Genomic DNA, 24,095 nt, shown 5'->3' on the forward strand with positions numbered 1-24,095 from the left:
TTTCGCTTGCTGAATATGAAAAGTATGAAAGTCCATCGGTTTACATTTAAGAAATTAAGTTGTTTGTTTTGCACTCCCATTATATGTCTAAGTTTTTTAAATTTTAATGAAATCTCCTTTCCTTTTCTCTCCCTTCCATTCTGCTCTCTTCCAGCAGTTGTCTTTCCAGGCTGCCGGTTGGGGCATTTGCACACGGCTGGTAAGTAAACATTTAATCATTTTACATCTGTAGATGTATTCCTTAGTCTCAGGTCTGTCGACCATGCTTATCCACATTCCCACAGTGAACAGGATTATGGGAAGTTTTTAGAATTTAGAACATTTTTAGAAAAGGGTAACTGATGTTTTTTCAAATTTTTTAAAACTATGAACTATTGCGTCACCTTCTAAATTGAACGGGTTCGGGAGCACAAATGGAAACTGCTGTTGTCCAAACAAAAACATCTTGTACAAAAAAAAACATTCGAGCTGTTCTACATGTTTGGCAGAAAGCCCTTCACTGAATATGTACAAGCATATCTTTTAAAATCTATGCTAGATAAAAATATGCTACAACATTTACACATAAAGTGTGCACACTACTGATCAAATGTTTGGGAACATTTGTAGTGATTAGTGATTTATTTTCTACATTGTATAACAATACTGGGGATTTCAAACCTATGAATTAGCACATATGGAATTAGGTACTTGTGTAACAACAATAGTCAGTTATTTTTTGACACAGAGATCAGCTGTTCTGGAAAATTTCTTGCAAGGACAGTATAGTCAACTGCATTTGCAAAACCCATCATGCACCATGATGAACCTGGCTCTCATGAAGACCTTCTCGGGAAAGCAAGACCAAAACTGTGCTCTGCCGCAGAGGAAAAGTTCATTTAGAGTTACCAGCCAGTTAAAAGCACCTCAGATTAGGGGGCATTATGACATAACTTTTGTCTAATATAAACCTCATGCTTACTTTGTAGTTTTAGCACAACCACCAATTTGAGGCTGCATGTTTCAACCAATAGTTTGAGGAAGCTGTACATGCATATACCTTCATTTATAAAAATGAGCCTAATAATTATTACCAGCCCAAGACACATTTTTTCCAGGCAAAGATGATAACCAGCACAGGTACTGGAAAGCATTTGGCAAAACCGCTCACTCCCCTTTGCATAACTTTACAAGATTTATTCTGATTTTCCGTTTCTTATCCTAAACATTAATATCTTGTCCCTTTAAAACTGGACTGCAATTTCACCATATTTTGGTGTATAAATTGATAGATCCATGAGCTACGGCATGTTGTTATCCAAAACAAACATTACATTTTTATGTTTTACATTCAAAGTGTTAAATTTTTTATTTCTCTTATCCTTAAAACAACTGAATCGGTTAATGAACGTAAATACGTAAAAACTTAATTCACCAGGCTAAAACGTGATTGCTAATATTATATAATACTATATGGCATGGTAGTTAAGGAAACTAGTTAAGGAAGCCTTTCTAACAAAACATTTGGTGTCGAATTTAACAAAATTGGCAAATTCCAATTTATTTATTTATTTTTTTCAAACTGCAAGGAAAATATTTTTAAATGTAAAAGACTGGTATCTTTTTGTTCCAATATTTATTTGTATTGACATATTTCTGATGCTGTAAAAATTGTTCTTTATTATTAGAGCTAGAACCAATAAACTTGAAACACTCTTGTGATAACAGAAACTCCCAGGTGTATAATCGTCTAATCTTCTGAGATTTTGTAAATCTCTCTAGTTTGTAAATCCGTCACCGCTTCTTGATTACCTGCTCCAAAGGCAAGGAGAGAAAAGGCAAACATTGCTCATCACCGGGACAGACAGAGTTTGTTTGTGCTCCTAAATTTCAATAATCTCAGTTAGGAACTCGGCATAAGGAGAGAGGGCTTGAGTAATTCGGCGAGTCAAGCTGGGATAAGTGGGTGACGACGAGAATAGTTCAGTCTATCAATTGATCAACACTGATGCTTCTGATTAAACCTGATTAATGTCTCTGGCTAGAGTTTCTTATTTCCCAGCACACATCTTAACGCAAAGCTAGTTTATTAATTACAACATAATTAATTTCCTAGTCCCCTTTCCCCGCTGGTTTTAAGACACTTAAATCATAATAAGAAACCTGAATGCCATGCCTAGTGCACTCACAAATAGTGTACCAAGCAAAGAAAGACAATTTGCTGTCAAGCTCATGGGGCAGCTGTTAAGTAGAACTTTGCCCTTTAAAAAAAAAAAAAAAGTACAATAAAGTATTGTTGTAATTGAGTTACATTTTAAACCAACACAATGTGTCCTGAGCTTGCTTTCATTCCATGAGCAACAGATGCAGCCGCAACACCACACACATTTCTGATCAAGTCGCTCAGCCTGATAACCTCCAGATAAATTCCTCTAGCTTCCACAAGTAGAGTTATGTGACAAGAATGCGATACACACACTTGGCCATGACACGGATAGTCCTGAGCAGTGGTGCTGCTTGTTAGAGATATAAATTGAAATCCTGCGCAATGAAAAGTCTAATATTTTAAAAGTGGCTTCGTGGTGAGATGTGCAATAAATCCTGGGGTTTCAAAAGTTTTTCGCGTTTCGCAACTAAGGGTTTAAGGTTTGAAAATAAAATAAAAATAAATAAATCCAAGTTATTGCACACAACACAGTGAGACAAAAGCTTGATTTGAGACACAGCACATCCATGCATTCTATATAAAAAATTGTGTGTGGGGATTTCTTCACTTAAGCCTGTGATTTGATTGTGATAAACAAAACATGTAGACTTTATGGATTAACCTTTAAGAAAGGAAAAGCTTGGCATTTTTGGGGGAGAAAAAAAATCTGTCTTAAATATATGTATCGAATTAAAAAGCTAAAAACATAGAAGCACTAATGATTCAAAAGCATGGCTTTAAAAGTTATGTTACTGGAATTATGAATAATTCTTCATTGCTTGACTGACAGGAGAATGGTTATTAAAGTATGTAAGTCACAGTTGTGACAGCATGTGTATTCAGACCTGGCTCTCTGTCTGTCTGTAAGTAAACAGAGCTACTAACTGAGCAGGAATGAGGTAGTGTGTGTTTGGGTGTCAGAGTATGTGTGTGAATTTGACAATGTAGGCTAGAACATGCTTTCAAGGGTATTCTTTCATTTTAAATAACTTTTATAGTGACACATAGGGAGGGTAATACTGTGAGCAGCTAAGACTTTTTATTTTATCACAGAGACAAAAAAGGAACACTCCAGCATTTAATAAAAAAAGAAAACTGCGCGGATTTTTGGTAGTGAATGTCCTGTAGATAAATGACACATCTTAAATAATGTTTGATGGATCATTGACATGTGACATCGTCTTCCTAACCTAATCAATCTCAATAAATTTACATAAGTTTAGATCGTTTTGCTCACTACTGTTATAAGTACCAGGTCGCTTACTCGCCTGTAGGAGTTTTATACACACCTCCTGTAGGGCTGGTGCGAGTGATAACGCTTTGTCAACGCTGCCATAATGACGTTTAAGTTAAAGATGTGCATCGGGCTGATAATTGATAATCAGAGTCTTGCTGTGTGCTGAGCAGCAGAATTTTAGGGCCTGAAGAATAGTCTGATTTGTTTTATCAGCCTGATGCAACAGAAAATACCTACTTGATGTGATCGTCGTAATTTGATTAAAACCTGTCTGAAACAAATAACTTTGTCTTGCATGGTCATAAATCCTACCTGTTATACCCATGTGATTTTGACTTCTCGGACCATTTGATTTAGAGTATATGTAAAGTAACTTTATAAGCGTACAGTAATTGATTACTATTAAATATCAAAACGTTAATTTTCATAAAAAAAGTCACTTTAATAAGTTAATTCTGTGTGACCATGGTAATGAATGATCTTGTACCCTCTTTTTAAAACCTTAAAGGCCGAGGAAGTGCTAGACACACACCGCGCTTTCGTGTTGCAGCAGGAAAAACCTGAACAATGTTTCTCAAATAAGGCTGAGCGTAATTAAGTCATATCAGCTATTGGCTATTTAGTGCATCGTAAGATCTTGATCGCCAGAAGGTCAAACTTAGGAGTTAGTATGAATTAAAGTTCTTGGAGACTAAACACAGTTTTAACCTTCGGCTGTGCTTCACCGGTGTTATGAGAGCGAAGAGTAAAATTGTTTTCACTTTGTCGTAGTCCTACAATTTGATAGAGGACAGGATAATAACGCTGGAACGCATGTGTTTAATTGCAATTTAAAGCTTTGACACGTAACGATGTTTACAATGGCTGCCTAGATAATTTATCGACCAATTTTTATATTCTAGACTGATGAAGTGGAACGCAGCACAATGGCGAGGCAGTTTGGCGACTGGAGATATGCGAGTATGACTCGAAATCAGTTGACAATTTGACATAGCTGCCCAAACTCTATGGTGGATGGTGTAGCAGATGTGATGTGATGTTAAACACCAGAAACTAGTTCAGCCACTCCTGATAAGGGTTTTATCAGTAACTAAAGAGATAGAAATGATGTAAGGTATTGCAACCCTCGACAGGTGCGGGAACGGATAGGTAATGGAGAAACATACAAACAACAAATGTCGAACAACAAACACTGAGCCAAAAGATCACTTCGTATTCCAGAACATTCTCCCCCTTTTTCTTTATCATATCATTAAATCTGTGCTTGTCTCATATTCTTGTGCCCTAGCTTCTTCTAAGCAATTTTTTTTTTTTTGGTGTTGATGTGTGGTTGGTCCTTGATTTTAGTGATTTATTTTCCTGCCAGTTTCAATTACTCAGAAATTAAATGGTGTTTCTTTATGTACTGTTTCATTAACCTTATTAATAGCGTTCAAGGGAAGAAATACCACAGACTATTTAGCCTGTATCATAACGCTAAAGACATGTATGGTGTTCTTGTGAAAAGCTCTATTTGTGGAAACAAATCTGAGGATTTGAAATTACTCAGAACGTGTGGTTAGACAGCTTTTAACAGGAAGTTGTTGGAAAAGATGCTGATGCTAATGGTGCCTGATGGGTTGCACACTAAGCTTGGACCTACAGGTTTAGAGAATGTATAAACCAGGGTGGCATGCTACCTGCGTTACCCATTTTTAATTTGGTACTGTTTGATACTAATAATGAAATAAGTAACCTGTGTAGTGCTAATCAGTGGGAAGTGTCTTCAACATGACATTTATTCAGCTTTACGTTTGCCTTTTTGCACAGTGCTCATAAAGTGTGCTTAGACTAGTAGGTTTCTTCTTTATGAAGTTATTTAGTTAATTTTTTAAATTTATAGCCACATTAGTTATCTTGGAATAATTCGAGTTTTAGTGGAGAACAGCAGCTTTGTATGCTTCCGTGTTGGTTTGTTGTTAGTCTTTAGTCACAGGTTGTCAAGAATGACATTGTGGATGATGATTAAGAGATTATTTGTCTGTAGATGTTTCTTGCCTAGCCAGCGTTTGATCTGCAGTTGGCTCCTCGTTTGTGCTGCTATACCTCATGTTATTTTTATATTGAAGATATTGTAAAATGTTTTTATTATTGTGTTTAAGAGTCTCAAAGATTTATGTTTGTCTGGAGCCCTCCCAGAAGTGTTTCCACATGGCTCAGTCTGTAATTTGTCTGGTTCATTGTCATCATTACTTTTAAATCATGTTAAGATCCGTCACTTCAGCTTGTCCGTTTGTCATCATGACAATCCCGAGCTTACCTTACATGGCATCCTTCATTTTTTATTCATAATTATTTATTCATTTAAATATGAGGGTGTATAAATCAGTTATTTACGACAGGTTCAGATGTGACCACTATACCAATGTGGCTTCAGTGGGCCGTAGGAGGTTTTCACATTAGGGCCCCATGGTCTGTTCCGAGATCAGTTGTCCCCAATGTCTGGTTCGTTTTTCATCAATGAGAACACAATCGTTATGTGCTCATGAACCTGAGTCAGCTCAGTCTGCTGAAAAGGTTGGTTCTGTGAATGATACAGGATACTAATTAAGAAGTAAATGATAACTGAAGTAAATCGCTGTTTAGATCCAAAATCTCTGTGTGCATAGTCAAGTTAATAAAGTAGGAAGAAAAGCGAGAGGGTTACTCCTAATTATATTATAATAGCTATAATAATAATTCATGAATGTTAAACATATTAGGCTTAGTGCAACTAAGGTTAACTTCCTCATTCTCTTTGTCTCTGGTGTTTAATGGTGGCTCATAACCCATGTAGGTGCATACCACCACCAGCCTTATCAAAGACTGTAACAGTGTAAGCGTAACCGAGAACTATGTGAAAGTGGGGAGAGTGGAGCAGTCTTTTCTGCACCCTGTACAAATTAATCATACCTAATGAGAACACGCCCATAGTTTAAAGTGTTGTAATTCCTTCTAGGCTCCAAATTATGGCTGAATTTTCTGTTCTTTCCGTCACTGACATGATCTCAACCCCTGTCCTGGAATACACAGTCCTTCCACCAATACAACCATTCAGACAATCATCTAATTGAAAGCCTTTCCTGCAATTCTCTTTATTGTTTTTCAGCTCAGAATGTCTCCTTTACAGGTAGTGCTAGCAGATAAAGATGAGCAAAGCTATTTAGAGCTGTAAAGCTTTTGAACCCATCACATCTGATATGCCATGTAGGGAATGATGTGAAAGTGGTTTAAGTGCCTGTCTGAGGATGTGTCTATGTAAATCGAGCCACTGACTTTCATATTTCACTCATTTCAACCTGTGATGATATATATATATATATATATATATATATATATATATATATATATATTATATTGGATATTACCTAGAGGGATGTGCATTGTAATTTTAATGGTGAAACACCTGTAAGAGTTAAATATAATGAAAAATTACTGTCTGAACGTGTCTTTCGTACCTGTAGCGTGACAGCAGTAATTCAGAGAAATATCGTGCAAAAGCGTAACTGTGTCAGGTCAGTGGTCATGTTTGTCACACAAAATGTTTCTGATCATCAAACACATTTACCTATTAGTCAAAGAAAACACAAGTAAACACAAAATGCAGTTTTTAAATGATGGTTTTTATTATTTAGGGAGAATTTTTTTTTTTAAACCTACAAAAGTAAAAAGTAAAAGTAATTGCCCCCTGAATCTAATAACTGGTTGGGCCACCCTTAGCAGCAATAACTGCAATCAAGCGTTTGCGATAACTTGCAAAGAGTCTTTTACAGCGCTCTAGAGGAATTTTGGCCCACTCATCTTTGCAGAATTGTTGTAATTCAGCTTTATTTGAGGGTTTTCTAGCATGAACTGCCTTTTTAAGGTCATGCCACAACATCTCAATAGGATTCAGGGCAGGACTTTGACTAGGCCACTCCAAAGTCTTCATTTTGTTTTTCTTCAGCCATTCAGAGGTGGATTTGCTGGTGTGTTTTGGGTCATTGTCCTGCTGCAGCACCCAAGATCGCTTCAGCTTGAGTTGACGAACAGATGGCCGGACATTCTCCTTCAGGATTTTTTGGTAGACAGTAGAATTCATGGTTCCATCTATCACAGCAAGCCTTCCAGGTCCTGAAGCAGCAAAACAATCCCAGACCATCACACTACCACCACCATATTTTACTGTTGGTATGATGTTCTTTTTCTGAAATGCTGTTACTTTTAAGCCAGATGTAACGGGACACGCACCTTCCAAAAAGTTCAACTTTTGTCTCGTCGGTCCACAAGGTATTTTCCCAAAAGTCTTGGCAATCATTGAGAAGTTTTTTAGCAAAATTGAGACGAGCCATAATGTTCTTTTTGCTTAAAAGTGGTTTGCGCCTTGAAAATCTGCCATGCAGGCCGTTTTTGCCCAGTCTCTTTCTTATGGTGGAGTCGTGAACACTGACCTTAATTGAGGCCTGCAGTTCTTTAGATGTTGTCCTGGGGTCTTTTGTGGCCTCTCGGATGAGTTGTCTCTGCGCTCTTGGGGTAAATTTGGTCGGCCGGCCACTCCTGGGAAGGGTTACCACTGTTCCATGTTTTTGCCATTTGTGGATGATGGCTCTCACTGTGGTTCGCTGGAGTCCCAAAGCTTTAGAAATGGCTTTATAACCTTTACCAGACTGATAGATCTCAATTACTTTTGTTCTGATTTGTTCCTGAATTTCTTTGGATCTTGGCATGATGTCTAGCTTTTGAGGTGCTTTTGGTCTACTTCTCTGTGTCAGGTAGCTCCTATTTAAGTGATTTCTTGATTGAAACAGGTGTGGCTGTAATCAGGCCTGGGGGTGACTACAGAAATTGAACTCAGGTGTGATAAACCACAGTTAAGTTATTTTTTTTTAACAAGGGGGGCAATCACTTTTTCACGCAGGGCCATGTAGATTTGGAGTTTTTTTTTTCTCCCTTAATAACGTAAACCTTCATTTAAAAAACGGCATTTTGTGTTCAATTATGTTATCTTTGACTAATAGTTAACTGTTTTTTGATGAGCAGAAATATTTAAGTGTGACAAACATGCAAAAGAATAGGAAATCAGGAAGGGGGCAAATAGTTTTTCACACCACTGTGTGTGTATGTGTGTGTGTGTGTATATATATATATATATATATATATATATATATATATATATATACACACACACTCGCGCACACTACCGTTCAAAAGTTTTAAAACACTTTCTAACTCCATGATGGTTCCTGATTTTTATTTCTTTCTACATTGTAAAGGAATGCTAAAGGCGTCCAAAAATGCATTAATCTTCTTTGAACAGTTAATGGTGAGATGTGTCTGCTACTTTTGCTCTGTAAAGAATTCATAACGCCTCTAATCTGAGGTGCTGTTAATTGGTCATTTTTTAGGCTGATAACTCTAAATGAACTTCTCGTCTGGGGCAGAGGTAGGTTTTGGTCTCGTCCTCCTAGGATGGCCTTCATGAGAGCCAGTTTCATTATGGTGCTTGACGAATTTTGCAAATGCACTTGACAATACTGTTCTTGCAAGAACTACTACAGAAAGGCTGACCTCTGTGTCTTAAAATAACAACTAACTGTTGTTTTTCTTGTTGTTGCATAATTACCCAATTCCATATGTTATTTTATAGTTTTGAAATCCCCAGTATTGTTGTAGAATGTAGAAAATAAATCACTAAACAAAAAGTGTTCTAAAACTTAAAACTTTTGATCGGTTGTGTGTGTATATATATAAAAACAAGCTTCCCACACACATTCACTGTCCTGAAAACACACTGAATTGTGACTGAAGTGAACTCTTTGATTTTTTTTGAGTACTGTAACACTACTAATGCCTCTCCCCTGGGTATCTAGATGCACAAAGTTTTGAAATTTGTAGCACATTATGGAAACAATCATTTTTTTTATTCATGGTATTTAGGTGATATTTTTCTAACATATTTAGACTGTAATATAATAGATGGTAATATTACTATTTAAGCGCAACGTCATGAACCCTTATTTATTAAAATAAGTAAACCAGGCGCATGTCTTTCCTGACAAGTTCCTACCCCATTAAGAGTGACATAATAGCACCATGGCATCACTTATCATTAACAGTAAAGCTAAAAAAAATCCCCTAGCACTAGTTAAAGCTGGACTGTTTTCACTTGCATCACAGCTCGCACCAAGCTGAAATTCATGTAATCGTCTAACAAATTCAAATACACTTTGTGTTTCACCCCTAATATTCTCTGTTTATATAAATGATTCCAGCTTTTCTTTCTCCTGTCTATCTCTGTAGTGAATGGTAGTGTCTATAAAGGGTATGTCCCTTCAGGAGAGAGGTGCCAATGTCCATCAGGATTAATCACACTGCAGGGGGGTCACTGCGCCGATCACAGAGGAACACACTCGCCACCAGGTCTGTACACCCACAACACACTACCGCATGCATGTGTATTTTATAATCTCTGTATGAAAAGCTGTATATAGCTATGTAATCTACTTCATCACTTGTTAGAAGAAGGGCAGTGTGTAGTAAGGTTTGTCATAATTTTCAGAACTTTAATTCAGTGCCAATGGAGTATTATTATAATTATTAATACCAAAAGCATAAAAAGCTTGAACTGGTGCGATTCTTCACATTCAGCTGTTCCTGTAATAAAATTTCTTAAGATGATTTCTTAAGATGATTAAGAAAATTTTAAAGAGTATTGCAATATGGGGCTTACATTTCCCCAACATCACACATTTGCCCCAAACACGCACAAAAATGTGATGCTTGTAGTTGTAGCCCAATACTATATGACCAAGTGTACCATTTTTAAAAAGTTTAAAATCAGGGGTGCCTATATTTTTAAACAGCACCAATTTATAATTTGAAGGAATTTTTTTATAGGTATTTACAACCTCTATGCGTTTACATATTTTATTTTATTTTTGCTTTAAATTTAGGCTAAATTATTTTATTACAGCTATTCATGCTACTCATGTATCTACTGCTATCTCTTATAAGCCAGATGTTCTACAGTTAAAAAGTATGAGAACTGATGTTTTTTTTGTGTGTAAACTGCCTGCTTTAGCCGCAGGTTGAGTTCTAACATGCCCAAACCTTGATCGTTGAACTTGCGAAAAAGATTAAGGCTTAAGGCATGAATCAGCTTTTCACTTATTGTGTGTAAAACGTATGCCATTGAAATCCAATACGGAGAATATAGTCCCCGTGAATGCTACTTTGCTTACCGCTTTATGATTTATGAAATGTTTTGTGTAAGTGTAAATCAGGTGATATTTTTTTCTAATTCATTGTCTTTTATGTTGTAACTCCTCTGCAGGTTGCAGTCAGAACAAACCAAACAAAAAACAAATTCCCCTCCTGACAGTAGACGGTCATATACTAAAGCTTCCAAATCCCCACCCACACCTGCAGCTGGCTCCTCGCGTGGCCACGCCCCCAGAAGGTATCATCATCGTCGTAACTCAAATCTTGTTCAGATATTTTTACATACTGTAAATAAAGAATCCGCCCTAATATCTCTATATCTATCTCTCTCTCTCTCTCTCTCTCTCTCTCTCTCTCTCTGCAGAAACAGTCTTTCTCTGTCTTCGCTTAATCACTCTGTATCTGACCCGGATTCGGAGGCAGCTGGTAGCTCCGGCCAACACGAGTCACGTGAAGTCAGCAACAACCGCGCCCTCAAACGTAGCTCTGCGCCTGACCACAACAACACATCCTACTCGCCCAGCCCGGCTAAGCGGCCCAAAGCTCCAGCCCCCGAGAGCTCCGAGCAGTCGGAACCTGCTAACCCTACTGCTGACTCCGCCCCCGAGTCCCCGCCCACGGGCAGGTCCAAAAAGCGACGCCTGGCATCCGAACCTCCAACAAGCAGGACACTAAACAGGAAGAGCAGCACGTGCCCTGCCACCAGCTCCTCCCACAAACGTAAAAAGGCAGACGCCCCATTTAGCTCTTCTTCTTCCTCCTCGTTTTCTTCCTCTTCCTCAGTTTTATCCGGCTCGAGCAGCGAGCAGGCCAGCCGCTCATCCAAACCCTCCAAACTGGCGTCCAAATCGGCCGCCTCGGCCAAATCTGTGACCGACTCCGCTTCTTCCTCTTCCGCTTCGTCTTCATCCTTCACTTCCTCTTCCTCCTCCTCCTCTTCTGTGGTGGTTGCGGGTGCCAGCGGCTGTGGTGCCCCGCCCTCACAGGGCGCCCGGCTCAAGCAGGGTAAAGATCAGAGCAAGTCGAGGCGGTCTCGTTCCGCTTCTTCACCCTCTCCTCGCCGCAGCAGTCGTGACAAAGAGCACAGCAAATCCAGCACTGCTGCGTCTAAATTCGATTGGACAAGCCGCTTCAGTCCCAGAGTGAACTTACCGAAACCTAGACTCACTCTGCCTGGATCCTCCAAACCCGAAACGCCCTCGGGGTCCAGCAAACCCGGACCGAGTGGACTGCAGGCCAAACTTGCCAGTGAGTCTCTAGCTCTCAGTTAAGGTCTGTTGAAGTGTCCGTAGTATACATATCTCTAATGGTAATTTAAACACACTACGCACAGCGTAAGCAACTTTCCAGTGTCTGTCAATATCACGTCACCAGAGTTTTTCTTAGAAGGTATCTTGGCTGTCTGAGTAAATATAAACCAAGGCTACCTTCACATTACCAGCCTGATGTGACTCAATTCTAATTTATTTTTTATTTTTTTACTCTGTGACCCAGATCTGATTTTGTTCTGACTGTCTGCAAAAATCTGATGTTTTTTTAGTATCTGAGTCACTATATCCGATATACAGTCATGCGACTTGAATGAGAACAGATCGGACTTGCTGTGACTTTTTTGCTAATCAGCAATAAGACATGCTCATTAAAAAGTATTTTATTATTAGAAGTAATAATATCTTGAAGTTTTCTTGAGCTATAACACTGACCGCTGCAGTAGGGTGATGATGTAGGACGTTGTGATATGAAAAGAAAAAAGTCAAGGGTCTGCTGTTCTAGGAAAATAATTTGCGATGGCGAGGTGTGATGAAACGTTGTATAATAATCAAAGTTAATTATTTTTTTCTCCAACTGTAGAGTTTAGGAATCAGTTAGTAATAGTTTTTAAGACTGATTTGCATGACGATGAACAGCCTGACCAACCTAATTTCCCTATTCATGAACAATACAGCTATACAAGGTAACCTTTTCACAATACTGTTTTTCTTTTAATACAGCTGTCATTTTGTTACCTTCTTTCTCTAGACAGAGGCACTATTTTAGTGGTTTAAAAAATTGGTTAGAATTATAATAAATTTGTTTTAGCAGAGGAAAGATACTAGAATACTAGAAAATATAAAGTTTTTTTCTTTTAATATTTGTTAGCAGAAAAAAATTGCTGTACATGCAGATTAGGTTAAATGCCGTTTTCAAAATTGCCCCTAGTATGTGAATCAGTATGTGAATAAGTGTGTGTGCTCTGCGATGGATTGGCACCCTGTCCAGGGTGTACTTGGGATAGGCTCCAGGCCCCCGCTACCGTAAATACAGAATAAAGCAGTATAGATGATGAGAGTGCAAACTGAAGAAGGGAGCCATTTTAAAAGATCATTTTATTCATCAACTGATGATAAATTTTAGAATTTGTAATAATTTTGATGAGCTTAATCCTGCTAAAATGGCACAGATCATTTTGTGGCATCATTCTGCGGTCAGTGACAATACTCAGGTCATATATTTTTTTTATTTTTTCATACCTGCACCTGACTTGAATGGAGAGCTGATCCACCCTCTCTAATAATGCTCTCTGTGATGCGCAAATTAAACACCATGTGCTGTATTAGCACTAGACTGATGAGAACCATGCAGACAGTAAGCGGGTGTTTTTCTGTCCTGTTTTTTAGAAGCGGGTGGATCTAATAAATAAAGTAAATGAAAAATAAAATGAATAATCAGCTCCTTTTATGACAAAAGCATAACAAGTTTTTACACTGGCGGCATAAACTGTGTAAACAACAGCTATGGATACCATTCAGGGGAAAAATTGCGTCTCAAATAATAAACTGTGCCTGAGCGTGTGTGTGTGTGTGTGTAATGAGGGAGTGAAAGTATCCTCTGAATAGACCACCCAAACCCACCTGACCTGTGGTGACGTGTTCGCTAGCAGCCAGCCTCCTGAAACATCATGGTTTTCAAACCACCCTTTCTCACAAAACTGTGTGCATGCCCTTGCTTTGTGCTCCTTTTGAGTGGAAGGTTGACTGAGTCCTTATAAATATCGCCTCAAACAAGCTAGCTACTTGGTTAGCCTGATGCTGACGCTACCTAGCCCCAGACAAGTTAAGGCCAGGTGACTTCCCTGTAGAGTAAGTAGAGGTAGCATGGTGGCTTGCATCCCACTGTGCGCTTGTGTTTGTGTCAGTGTACGTTTGTGTCTGCACACCCCGTCCAGAGTAGCAGGAGAAAGAACCCGCAGTTTTACAAAAAAAAAAACAACTTAATTACATGACTATTTTGGGACAAACATTTACCCGGGATGTGGTGGAAAACCCTCTGAAATTTATTCGGCAAATAGAACTTGTACTACTTGTAGTTGCCGCTTGGCGGAGAAATCTCAAACTTCTCAGTCCTGGAGTTTCGCCAGTGAAGGGAAGCTTACTGTTTAAAACTACAGATTCCTTAATGAATGTGAAATAAACAATTTGTCAGCTGTTATAAATAAATCTTGTTATAATTTTAGGAAATTTATTTGCATACCTTAGTAGCCATACAAACATTAGCCTTAATTAAAATCAGTTTTATATTCCAGTTAATACTACTGTCCGAGCTGTTACGGAAATGTAATAAAATCTTCTGATTAATCCGACTAGAGAATTTAGTTGCGGTTTGGTGTAGGAATAATTTAACATCTATATTAATCCCCTACTGATACAAATTATAATTTTTTCGTTGGATCCAAGATGTAATGCCTCGCTTGGTGTGTCTGACTGGAGCTAGATGTGTGTCGGCTGTAAGCAAAGAACCAAATGTCCTCAGCCTTCAGGAGTGCTACATCAGCACCCTTGTAATTTACATAGGCGATCTTCTGCACCATCTCTTCTGCGTCTGATATTTTCCCGGTTCAGTCTTTCGATCTGCTGTTTAATGTTTCCTCCTGTTTCGCTCAGGTTCATCCCTCTGTAACGGCTTTGAGGAAGCTGTAGTGTCCCCTGCCTTTGCCCGAGTTCACTCTCGACTGGTACCGGCATGAATTATTAAGTGTGGCACTAAACCGATTATTCTACAGCTGGTGTCATTAGCTGTGTTTACACTCAGACTGAGGTGGTGATGAAGATGATGAAAACTGGAAGCTCCTTTAGGTGCACACTTAAATCAGAGTAAAGACTGTGGATCAAATATCTGTCTATTTGAATTTAAAAAAGGGGGAAAAAAGTTTATTAATGCAACAAATCAAGACTGCCTTACAGAATAATAAAAGAGTTTGTTTTGTTGGTGCTGGTTATTGCTTCCATAAAGCTCCAAGCCATTTTCTCTCCAGAACTCCGCTGTGAAAAAATAAACTTCACACCACAGAGTGCACTGAAAACATGCTTTTGATTTGCAAGTTTCAAATGTTACCTCCATTTAGTTACTATGGCTTTAGTTATTGCTTCAGTTATGCTTTATAGCAATGCAGTGGAACGACACCCTGGCAGAAAGCTGTTAAGTTCAGCATTTATACCTTGTGAACCTTCTTAACCTTGCACTGATTTAACGGACACTCGTTCCCTTCTCTCGGGTCGCCATGACGGGAGGCATCGACTCACGTTTCAGCCAAGCTCTGTGCTGCTAATAATAGATTAAAAATACGCTAAAAATACCCGTCGCTACAGTAAGTTTCAGATCGAGACTCACGCTGGGCGAGTGCTGAGGTAGGACATCAATTTACATTTTTTTTTTTTTCAACTTCTGTTACAAAACGTTGTTCCATGTTTCAAGCGACGTCCTGCTTTTTTAAATAAACAACCATGAAACCAACTTTACGCCTCGGTGCACACGGTCACTGGTCTTTATGACGGTGCGAATTCAATTCAGTTTGTAAGTGTAGATAGGAGTCACTGGTCTTCATAATGCTGTTAAAGAAATCTGAGCTGTAGGTGCAGTGTGCATGGTGACACGTGACCTCTGTATTGAGTTCTTGTCACGTCAGTAAAAGTAGGTTTTGTGACAACTCCAAAAAAAAAAAAAAAAAAAACCTAACCAAAAAAAAAAACACCCTATTGAGCTGTACAGGAAGGGTGAGGTTCATGGGAAGCAGAGTGTGTGCTGCAGTGTGTGCAAACTCTTGCAGTGTTGGAGTTCTGTGGAAATGTTGACCTTTCCCAAGCCGCACAGATTTGTGAGGTGGACTCGGTCTGGTTTCATGTATGTTTGAAAGATTTCTACTGATTGTGAACCGATGTGATAAATCAGTGTGTAAAAACCACTGAGTGGATGTGATTACAGTACACACTGTTTTCTGTTGATAAATTAGTTTGTGTATACGGTTTTAGCTTTGCTTTTTTTGTTGTTGTTTTATATAATCATCAGTAGTTTGAGGCCAAACCAAAAGCATCACGTTTGCTCAGATGCAGGTGACCAGTAGCTGTAATGGTGCTCTGTTCCTTTAATGTCCACTCTTTGCTGCTTAGATTCATTTATTTATTTTTTGCCTTGCTTAAGTCATGAGTTTAAACTTTGTTTGAGAACCTTTCAAGACTCAAAAAGAATTTTTTGTGAATGAAGGAGTAAAATCACAAGAGCGGTGATGAGATTTTTGGCCGCAGTAAAACATTTTAATGGCTTCTTTTAAATAAAAGCTGTATGTTCCTGCATGACATTAATGGCCGTTGTGGCCCGTAGCCTAGTCGTTCACGCGAGCATTAAGCAAGTGGATCACCTGATCCTTGAAAACTGACGGATAACTTGTTGCCAACTTGCGGAAGAGACGCGTCTGTATGACTGTACACGCGATCGTTCATTAACACCACTTGCATATTACAGGAACTCAGGTTGGAGTTGTTGCCACATCCCAATCACCGCCCTGTCCTCGCTTTAAGCAATTTCCACACGTTTCAAGGAGTTCCTGGGAGACCAGCGTTTCAGACGTGAAGCAGGTCCTGATTCTGGCTCCGGTGTGCTAATAAACCTTTAGACTGTTATGGCATCGAAGTGCTTGTGAAACGCTGGCGTGAGTGCATTAGTGTAGCTCGGGATTAAATAGACGATTTTTCCTCTCGTAAATATTTTTGATTTCCTGCACAATCACATTTCCTGGTTTGACTTGCACGTCTCATGCATTTTGAGAGAAGTTTGGTTTACGTTTAAATGTGAAGTAAAGTCAGGACTGAATTAATGACCTGGGAGTCCTGATAATTTAGACTTTAAGGAATAGAACCCTTTAATGTACGAGTACAACAGGTCAACGTCAAGCATTTTACTTTAAAACCAAAGGTAGTCATTTAGGTGTTTGTACCTATCGAGGCTGACTATATAAGCCAAAGTATTTGTCATCGTGTTTAAGCCCTACTTGTTTCTTCCATATGCCCGATCTTTATCCGAGTCAGATGAACAGCATCATCACAGCATGAGAATCTCTGATTTATGTCCAGTTCTGTTTTGATTTAAATTATGAATTACGACCTGGACACACTTCTATAGATAATTTGTTCAACATTTGCTTTGATAATTTCTGCGACCGTTAATATTCGATGTAGCCAAGCATTAGTGCTGACATGAACTTGTGCGTGTTTGGGTTTAAGTAATGTGTGTGTTTTTGTTTTTTTAAGGTCTGAGAAAGTCCACTAAAAAGCGCAGTGAGTCTCCCCCAGCAGAACTCCCCAGCTTTAGGAGGAGCACCCGACAAAAGACCACGGGCTCCTGCGCCAGCACCAGGTAAGTCCTGCTCCGTTTGTCAGCGCAGCTGTGCGTGTCTGTGTAAGCGAGAGAGAATGAGAGACGTTACATTAGATCATGTCCTCATTGTTAAGTTTGTATAACTGCTTTTCGCTTTCTCTCTCCCTGTCCCCTTTCTTCTCCCTTCTCTCGTCTGTCTGTCTGTCTGTCTGTCTGTAGTCGGCGAGGTTCAGGTTTAGGGAAGCGTGGTGCAGCTGAAACTCGCCGACAGGACAAAATGGCCGAAAACGACAACAATCAGGACGGAGCCAATTCATCACGCACGGAGGAGACGCCGCAGGGAGCTTCAGGTGCACATGCGCGAACACACACACACACACACACACACACACACACACACACATACAATCATGATATTTGCATAATGTATAAATCACTGCTGGTGTTCAACAAGTGTCCTGAGCACTAGCACTAGGTAGCAGAATAAACAGGTACAGGAGCTTAATCACATGCGGATGGCATCGTTCTCACAAACAGATTTTTAAGAAGGGGTGGGGAATATACTTGGGCAGCTTGACCAAGTACACTGTGTGCGGGGAAGCAGTGGTGTGTTCTGTGAAAACCCTAAGGATTGACCTTAACAGCAAGCATGTCTCACCATCATCTATGAGCTATTGCAGAATCAGTCTCTTTGGGAGAAACCAACATGATATTGGCTTTTTTTTAACAAATTACAAATGAAAATTTTAATCAAAACAAATGTAATGGATTAAAATACTCTTTTTGTGTCACAGTTCCATTGTTTTCTTAAAGGCACAGCTGCACTGTGCAGGAATGATGACTATTGGATACACATCATGTTCCCCACTAAGCCTGAGTGCAAGCGACATGGCACTCAGAATCGCTAACCCTGTCATGACATGACACCCTGACATGACTCAAATCGCTTGCAAGCATCTGGGATGTCGGCTTTAAACTGACATCCTATGGATTTACACGCCTGAACTGTAGGAAAATGAACACCCCCCCCCCCCAAAAAAAAAAACAAACAAAAAAAAAGTTTTTGACTGGGAAATTGGCATTAGATCAAACTCTACTGCCATTTAACACTTCTTTAGTGTTCTCAAACTGCTAGAAGTGTGAATGAGTATGTGAGCATGTAGTGTACATGTGTGCCCTGTGAATGATTGACTCACTGTCCAGATTGCACCCTCCCTTGTGCAAAAAGTGTCCTGGTACAGGCTCCAGTATGGGCAGTTACCAATACAGTAGCACTCCCTACCGGACTGGAGTGTGATAAAATGAGGAAGCATGATCATCACTTCCTATGACATGCAAGATGTTTGAAAAAGCGACACCACAATTTGTATTTAGATATATAGCGCAATGGTAAAGTGCTCGCCCTATCATCCGGAGATCGCGAGTTTGATTCCCGGGTGATGCTGTAACCTCTCGCAGCCGGAGGCCTAGAAATGGCTGATTGGCCGAGCTCGCTCACAGGGGAGGAATGAGAGGTACTTTGTGCTCCCACATTAATGACGGCTTTACAGCCAATCAGGGGCGTCTGTGAGCTCACGCAAGCGGAAGGATCGGATAGCACTGGCCTCCGAGTGTGTTACGCTGCCTCCAAGCAGTTCGAAAAGATGCGGTCGGTGACGTCACGTGGGTCGAAACACGTGATAGTCTGCGACCCAACCAACTGATTGGTAGTAGTAGCCTTAATATGGGAGCCCTCTAGAGATGGGGAGGAATTCGGGGAAAATATCCCCCCCAAAAAACTAAATAATTAATAAATTGTAATCATGGAAATATTTTTGGGCTACTGAGGACATGATAACTTGTTTCATTACAATCCTTCAATGGCTTCTTTGTTTTGATACAGAATTTGAAGTGGTTAGCTCTGCTAGTGGGAATTCCTCACCTGTAGGTTATGTTAGCTCGCTAATTGTAAACTTACTAACCTCCGTTATTTCTTTCTCTCCAAATGAAGATATTGATGATCGAGCATCGAGGTATCAAGCATGATCAACTCAGACCTGTCTTTTTGTATTCATTTTTTCTCTCTCTCTCTCTAGCCTCCAGTTCAGTGGCTGGTGCTGTGGGAATGACCACATCTGGAGAGAGTGAATCAGATGACTCAGAAATGGGCCGATTGCAAGGTAACACTTGCTCGTCACCAAATTTCCTTTTTGGATCAGAAGCTCTGACTTGAAAAATTCAGTTAAAACCTGAATTAAAATGAATAAATCACTGTAAACACTGTTAAAATAAAATGTGTGCTAAGCAGTCATAATTCACAGCCATCATGTGCCACGTCTGTGTTTTTTTGCACCCTTAGCAAATGCTTACGTTGGCCCGCACTTTGTCCTCAAATATGGCCTTATACTAAAGCTTTTGAGAAAGGTGTGAGCGAAGAGAAACAGCACCTTTTTGAAACACTGCCTTACAGTGCAGCCTGTTTGTTTGTTTGTTTGGCCACGTAGTTAGTTGGGCAGCAAATGGCGGTTATTTACTGTATATACTGATGCCTGTGTTTCCTCTCTGCTGCAGATTGAGAATCGTTCTTAAATTAATTTATATATGTGTGTGTTTTGTGTACAGCTCTACTGGAGGCTCGTGGTCTTCCCCCTCACCTTTTTGGACCTCGCATGTCCCAGCTGTTCCATCGTACCATCGGCACTGGAGCAAGTAAGCATCTGTTCATAGCTAATAAGAATCCCGTTAATGAGTCACTATGAAGAGTCTAAATAAAGCCCATGTATTCAGAATAAAAAACTTACAAATTAATGTAAAAATGTATGAGTTTTTTTTAAGGTAGAATTTAAACTGCATGTTTGTGTTTTTTTTATTTATTTTTATTTTTTTATAAACACACACACACACATGCAGTGCCGACAATGTTTTCACACTCATCCTGAAATGTATTCAAGTAATTTTTTCCTCCCTTAGCATTCTACCCACAATCCTCCATAATGACACAGTAAAAACAGGTATTAGGAGTGTTTTGTTAATTTAATAATTCCTGACATTTCCTGTTTATTGAAGTACTTCCCATCACTTGGTACTCGGTTAAAGCGCATTTGGCAGCAATGGCGGCCTCATGTCTGCTTGTGAATGATGCTTGGTACAACATTCTTTTGGAAGTTTCTTCCCTTTGTTCTTGGCAAAATCGTTCAAGCTCAACCAAGTTGAATGTACAGGGTTGATACACAGCCGTTTTCAGGTCTCGACAGAGACGCTCTATTGATTGGTTCAGGTCCAGACTCTGGCTGGTCCTCTCCAGGACCTTTAAAGAGCTATTCTGAATCTAACCTCAACTGTCACCCCAGCCTGATGTTTTGAGCATCCATTTTTCCCTTTATTTTTACTTGAGTCCTGTCACTAAAAACATCCCCATGGCATGATTCAGCCACCACAGTGTTTAACCGTAGGGTTGGGCTTTAATAAGGTAAGATGTTGTGTGCCTTTTAGTGAGGGATGGCTTCTGTCTAGCTGCTTTACCATAGAGACCTGATTTGGTGAAGTTCTGCAGTAATGGCTGTCCTCCTGTAAGGCTATCCTGTCTCCACAAGGGACGTCATTTATAGTGACCCTTGGGTTCTTGGTCACCTGCCTGACTTCATCCCTGATTACTTAGTTTGGCTAGGAAGCCCACTGTGGAAAGACTGTTGGTTGTGGCAATTCTCTTCTATTTGAAGAGGTCGAGGCTATAGTACTTGGATCCTCCCCCAGATCTGTGTCCGGACACAGTCCTGTCGAGAGAGATGCACCAGAGCTTAATTTCAAGTGTCATAAATCAAAGTAGCAATGCAATAATACAATGTAATAAAGTGTGTTTACTACTTTGATATAACGTAGTATACAGTATTGTTCGAAATAATAGCAGTACAATGTGACTAACCTGAATAATCCAGTTTTTTAGTATCCGAGTATACCCTGAGTATTATCGAATATGTTATCCCATTTATCCTACTAAGCAGTTTGAGTGTGTTGCAGGTTCAAAGGCTCAGCAGCTGCTGCAGGGTCTACAGGCAACGGGCGACGAGTCTCAGCAGCTGCAGGCAGCCATAGAAATGTGCCAGCTGTTGGTGATGGGGAACGAGGAGACCCTGGGTGGATTTCCTGTGAAGAGTGTCGTACCCGCTTTGGTCAGTCCGTCGTTCGTTAGTATATTGTTTCGCTCAGCGCTAAGTTTGGAGTACCTAGCACAGGGATAAAAACTGAACAGGAAGCAGAAGTGCAGGAGATGACAACGCAGGGCTTTGCAGTAGTGGTGTTACACAAGAGCTGATCAGTGATCATCTAGATTCCCTCCCACAGTCTGGCAACCATGAGAACTGTGAATTGGTTGCGAAGTTTTAACCATCTTAGTGTGAAAAAGTTACACATTAAAGTTATCATTACTTTTAAGTCTGTAAATTGTACAATTTTTGTGATGTCACAAAAATTTATAATTCACAAAAGTAGTTGTTGTTTTACTTACAGTAGTGATCCTGTTAGTATGCGCTCACTTGAGTGTGACTAGGAATGTTCCTTGCTAATTTTTAAATGGTTTTAAAAACGGTATATCCGTTAATGTGTGTGTGTGTGCGCGCGCGCGCACATTTTACACACATACACTCTGCATGCACAAACGAAAACCCTTATCTGTCGGGGTTTAATTTTACATTTTTTTAAGGTAAAGTACAGGTTAATTTGTTTTATTTTTACTTTATATTTTGTATTAATTATATTTATGTATTTATTTTTTTGGGCTGTAGAACGAATAATTTAAGTTTCTATTATTTCCTATGGGAAAATTAAATTTGGTTTACGAGTGTTTTGGAATACGAGCCCACTTCCGGAATGAATTAAGCTCGTTATCCGAGGTTCCACTGTATAATGAACAAGACCTATAATTTTATATAAACAAGACAGACATTTTACAATTTTATATACATTTAAGACAGACTTTCAAAAATCTGAACTATGCCTTTAACTCCTGCAATTTGTCGCTTGTGCATTGTTAGTTATGTAAGCATATGTGAGGAAGAGTGCTCATCTTTGTGAGTTGTAATTTTTTGTAATCGTGTCTACAGGAAATATTAAGCGTTTTTTAGATGAGCAATCCATAAAGGTAACTGTCTGTCAGTGTCTTTGTGAAGAGTGAGCATGCAATAAAGTGCAAGGTGCTGTAAGGAGACTGTTACTATACGTCCCCTGATTTTCCTGCAACAGCTTGCTTCTTATCAAATACTTAATAATACTACAACGAATCACCAACATTTACAGTTTTTCTTATGACCCAAAGACTGATTTGGTAATACTGCATCCATACTTTTAATTTAAAAATGGAAACCGAGAAGTCCTCTATCCTAAAGACTCTGCTCTTGTGAAACTTGTTGACTGTTACAAATGATTTTGTTGGTACCATTTGAATATTGCATTAATCTTTTACTTTGTCTAAAAATTAAGTGCTATCAAATTCAAAATGTCATCTTTATATACCAGTGCCTTATGTTTGTTGTATTCTGCCTCCTCCCACACAGATCACACTGTTACAAATGGAGCATAACTTCGATATTGTGAGTATGAGCAGGATTTATTCAACCTTAATGCACATCATATTTCATAAATTTTGTTAAGCTTGATATGTAGGTTTTGCAGCCGTGTTTAGTCCTAGCCTTTAGAGGTCTTTAGTGAACTGCTAAAGTAGTTATACTTGGCTGATGTCTTCTCTCAACAATAGACTTGCTAGTATATTTATTAGCAACCTACATTTCAGTAGGAAATCCTGCAACTAAATGTGTATTTATGAATTTAGGAAGCATCAGGGGTTAAAAAGAGTAACTGAGTAGCAGAAATTGACATTCAGCTTGATTTTAATCTCGTGTGTTTATATTTTAATTCGTCTGCTAAAGAAAAAACGTGGGTGTGTATGTGAATTTCAGATGAATCATGCGTCTCGAGCTCTAACCTACATGATGGAGGCTCTGCCTCGCTCCTCTGCTGTAGTCGTAGATGCCATTCCTGTCTTCCTGGAAAAGGTGAGAATCTTAGATTGAAATATGCAGCAAGAGTCTGTGTTCTAGTCCCTAACTGGCGTTCATCCCAAACCGCTGCCGCACGGGAGGGAGTAGTGTCAAAATAATATACAGCGGCGGCAAATCATGACGAAATGTTTGTTTCTAGAATTAATTTCTTGTATGCTTTTTTTTCTGTGTAGCTTCAGGTGATCCAGTTTATAGATGTGGCCGAGCAGGCTCTCACCGCGCTGGAGATGCTCTCACGGAGACACAGCAAGGCCATCCTGCAGGCCGTGAGTACATAGCAAAGCTCAATAGCTGTTACCGACTCAAGTTTGCTGCTAATGTCGTGGTTTAGTTGTTAGTAATCTTTTCCCCTGTGGATTGAACTTTGTCATCCATAAGAGGTGACATCATAGTTTGTTTATTCATCTCAGTGTATGAGATGAAAATATGAACTCACCAGGGGGTCCAAGCCCAAAGTGGATTATGATCTCTCTTATTACATTGATTATTGAAAAATAAATAATGAGCATCCTAATGAGTTTGACTCTTTTAGCTGTCTGTCCTGGTCTGATTGCATCTCCGCAGGGCGGGTTGGCCGACTGTCTGCTGTATCTGGAGTTTTTCAGTATTAACGCTCAGAGGAATGCATTAGCCATTGCCGCTAACTGCTGCCAGAGCATCACACCTGACGAGTTTCACTTTGTAGCCGACTCTCTGCCTCTACTCACTCAGAGACTCACACACCAGGTATACACACACTTTTATTTATGTTCTTTGTCGTCTCTATGCATGTTTGTTAGTGTCACATAGATCACTT

At 39.4% G+C, this 24,095-nt stretch overlaps 1 protein-coding gene across 6 annotated transcripts in view; it reads left to right on the plus strand.

The window, feature by feature from the left end:
• The window catches only part of trip12 (thyroid hormone receptor interactor 12), a 51,560-nt gene that overhangs the window by 3,910 nt on the left and 23,555 nt on the right, over nucleotides 1–24,095 (plus strand). For 4 of the 6 annotated variants that reach the window (XM_053501196.1, XM_053501199.1, XM_053501195.1 and 1 more), the window contains exons 2-14: nucleotides 158–199; nucleotides 9,720–9,839; nucleotides 10,753–10,878; nucleotides 11,005–11,888; nucleotides 17,201–17,306; nucleotides 17,487–17,617; nucleotides 19,343–19,426; nucleotides 19,869–19,955; nucleotides 21,264–21,415; nucleotides 22,796–22,831; nucleotides 23,198–23,293; nucleotides 23,473–23,565; nucleotides 23,864–24,025. In XM_053501196.1, the coding sequence (XP_053357171.1) occupies nucleotides 9,769–9,839; nucleotides 10,753–10,878; nucleotides 11,005–11,888; nucleotides 17,201–17,306; nucleotides 17,487–17,617; nucleotides 19,343–19,426; nucleotides 19,869–19,955; nucleotides 21,264–21,415; nucleotides 22,796–22,831; nucleotides 23,198–23,293; nucleotides 23,473–23,565; nucleotides 23,864–24,025 (2,028 nt within the window). In that variant the 5' untranslated portion in view covers nucleotides 158–199; nucleotides 9,720–9,768. Of the gene's footprint in view, nucleotides 1–154; nucleotides 200–9,719; nucleotides 9,840–10,752; nucleotides 10,879–11,004; nucleotides 11,889–17,200; nucleotides 17,307–17,486; nucleotides 17,618–19,342; nucleotides 19,427–19,868; nucleotides 19,956–21,263; nucleotides 21,416–22,795; nucleotides 22,832–23,197; nucleotides 23,294–23,472; nucleotides 23,566–23,863; nucleotides 24,026–24,095 lie in introns of all 6 variants that reach the window. The other 2 variants (XM_053501198.1, XM_053501197.1) reach the window with 1 other exon arrangement.

This window comes from Clarias gariepinus, chromosome 7, assembly GCF_024256425.1.
Source record: "Clarias gariepinus isolate MV-2021 ecotype Netherlands chromosome 7, CGAR_prim_01v2, whole genome shotgun sequence".
Lineage (NCBI taxonomy): Eukaryota > Metazoa > Chordata > Actinopteri > Siluriformes > Clariidae > Clarias > Clarias gariepinus.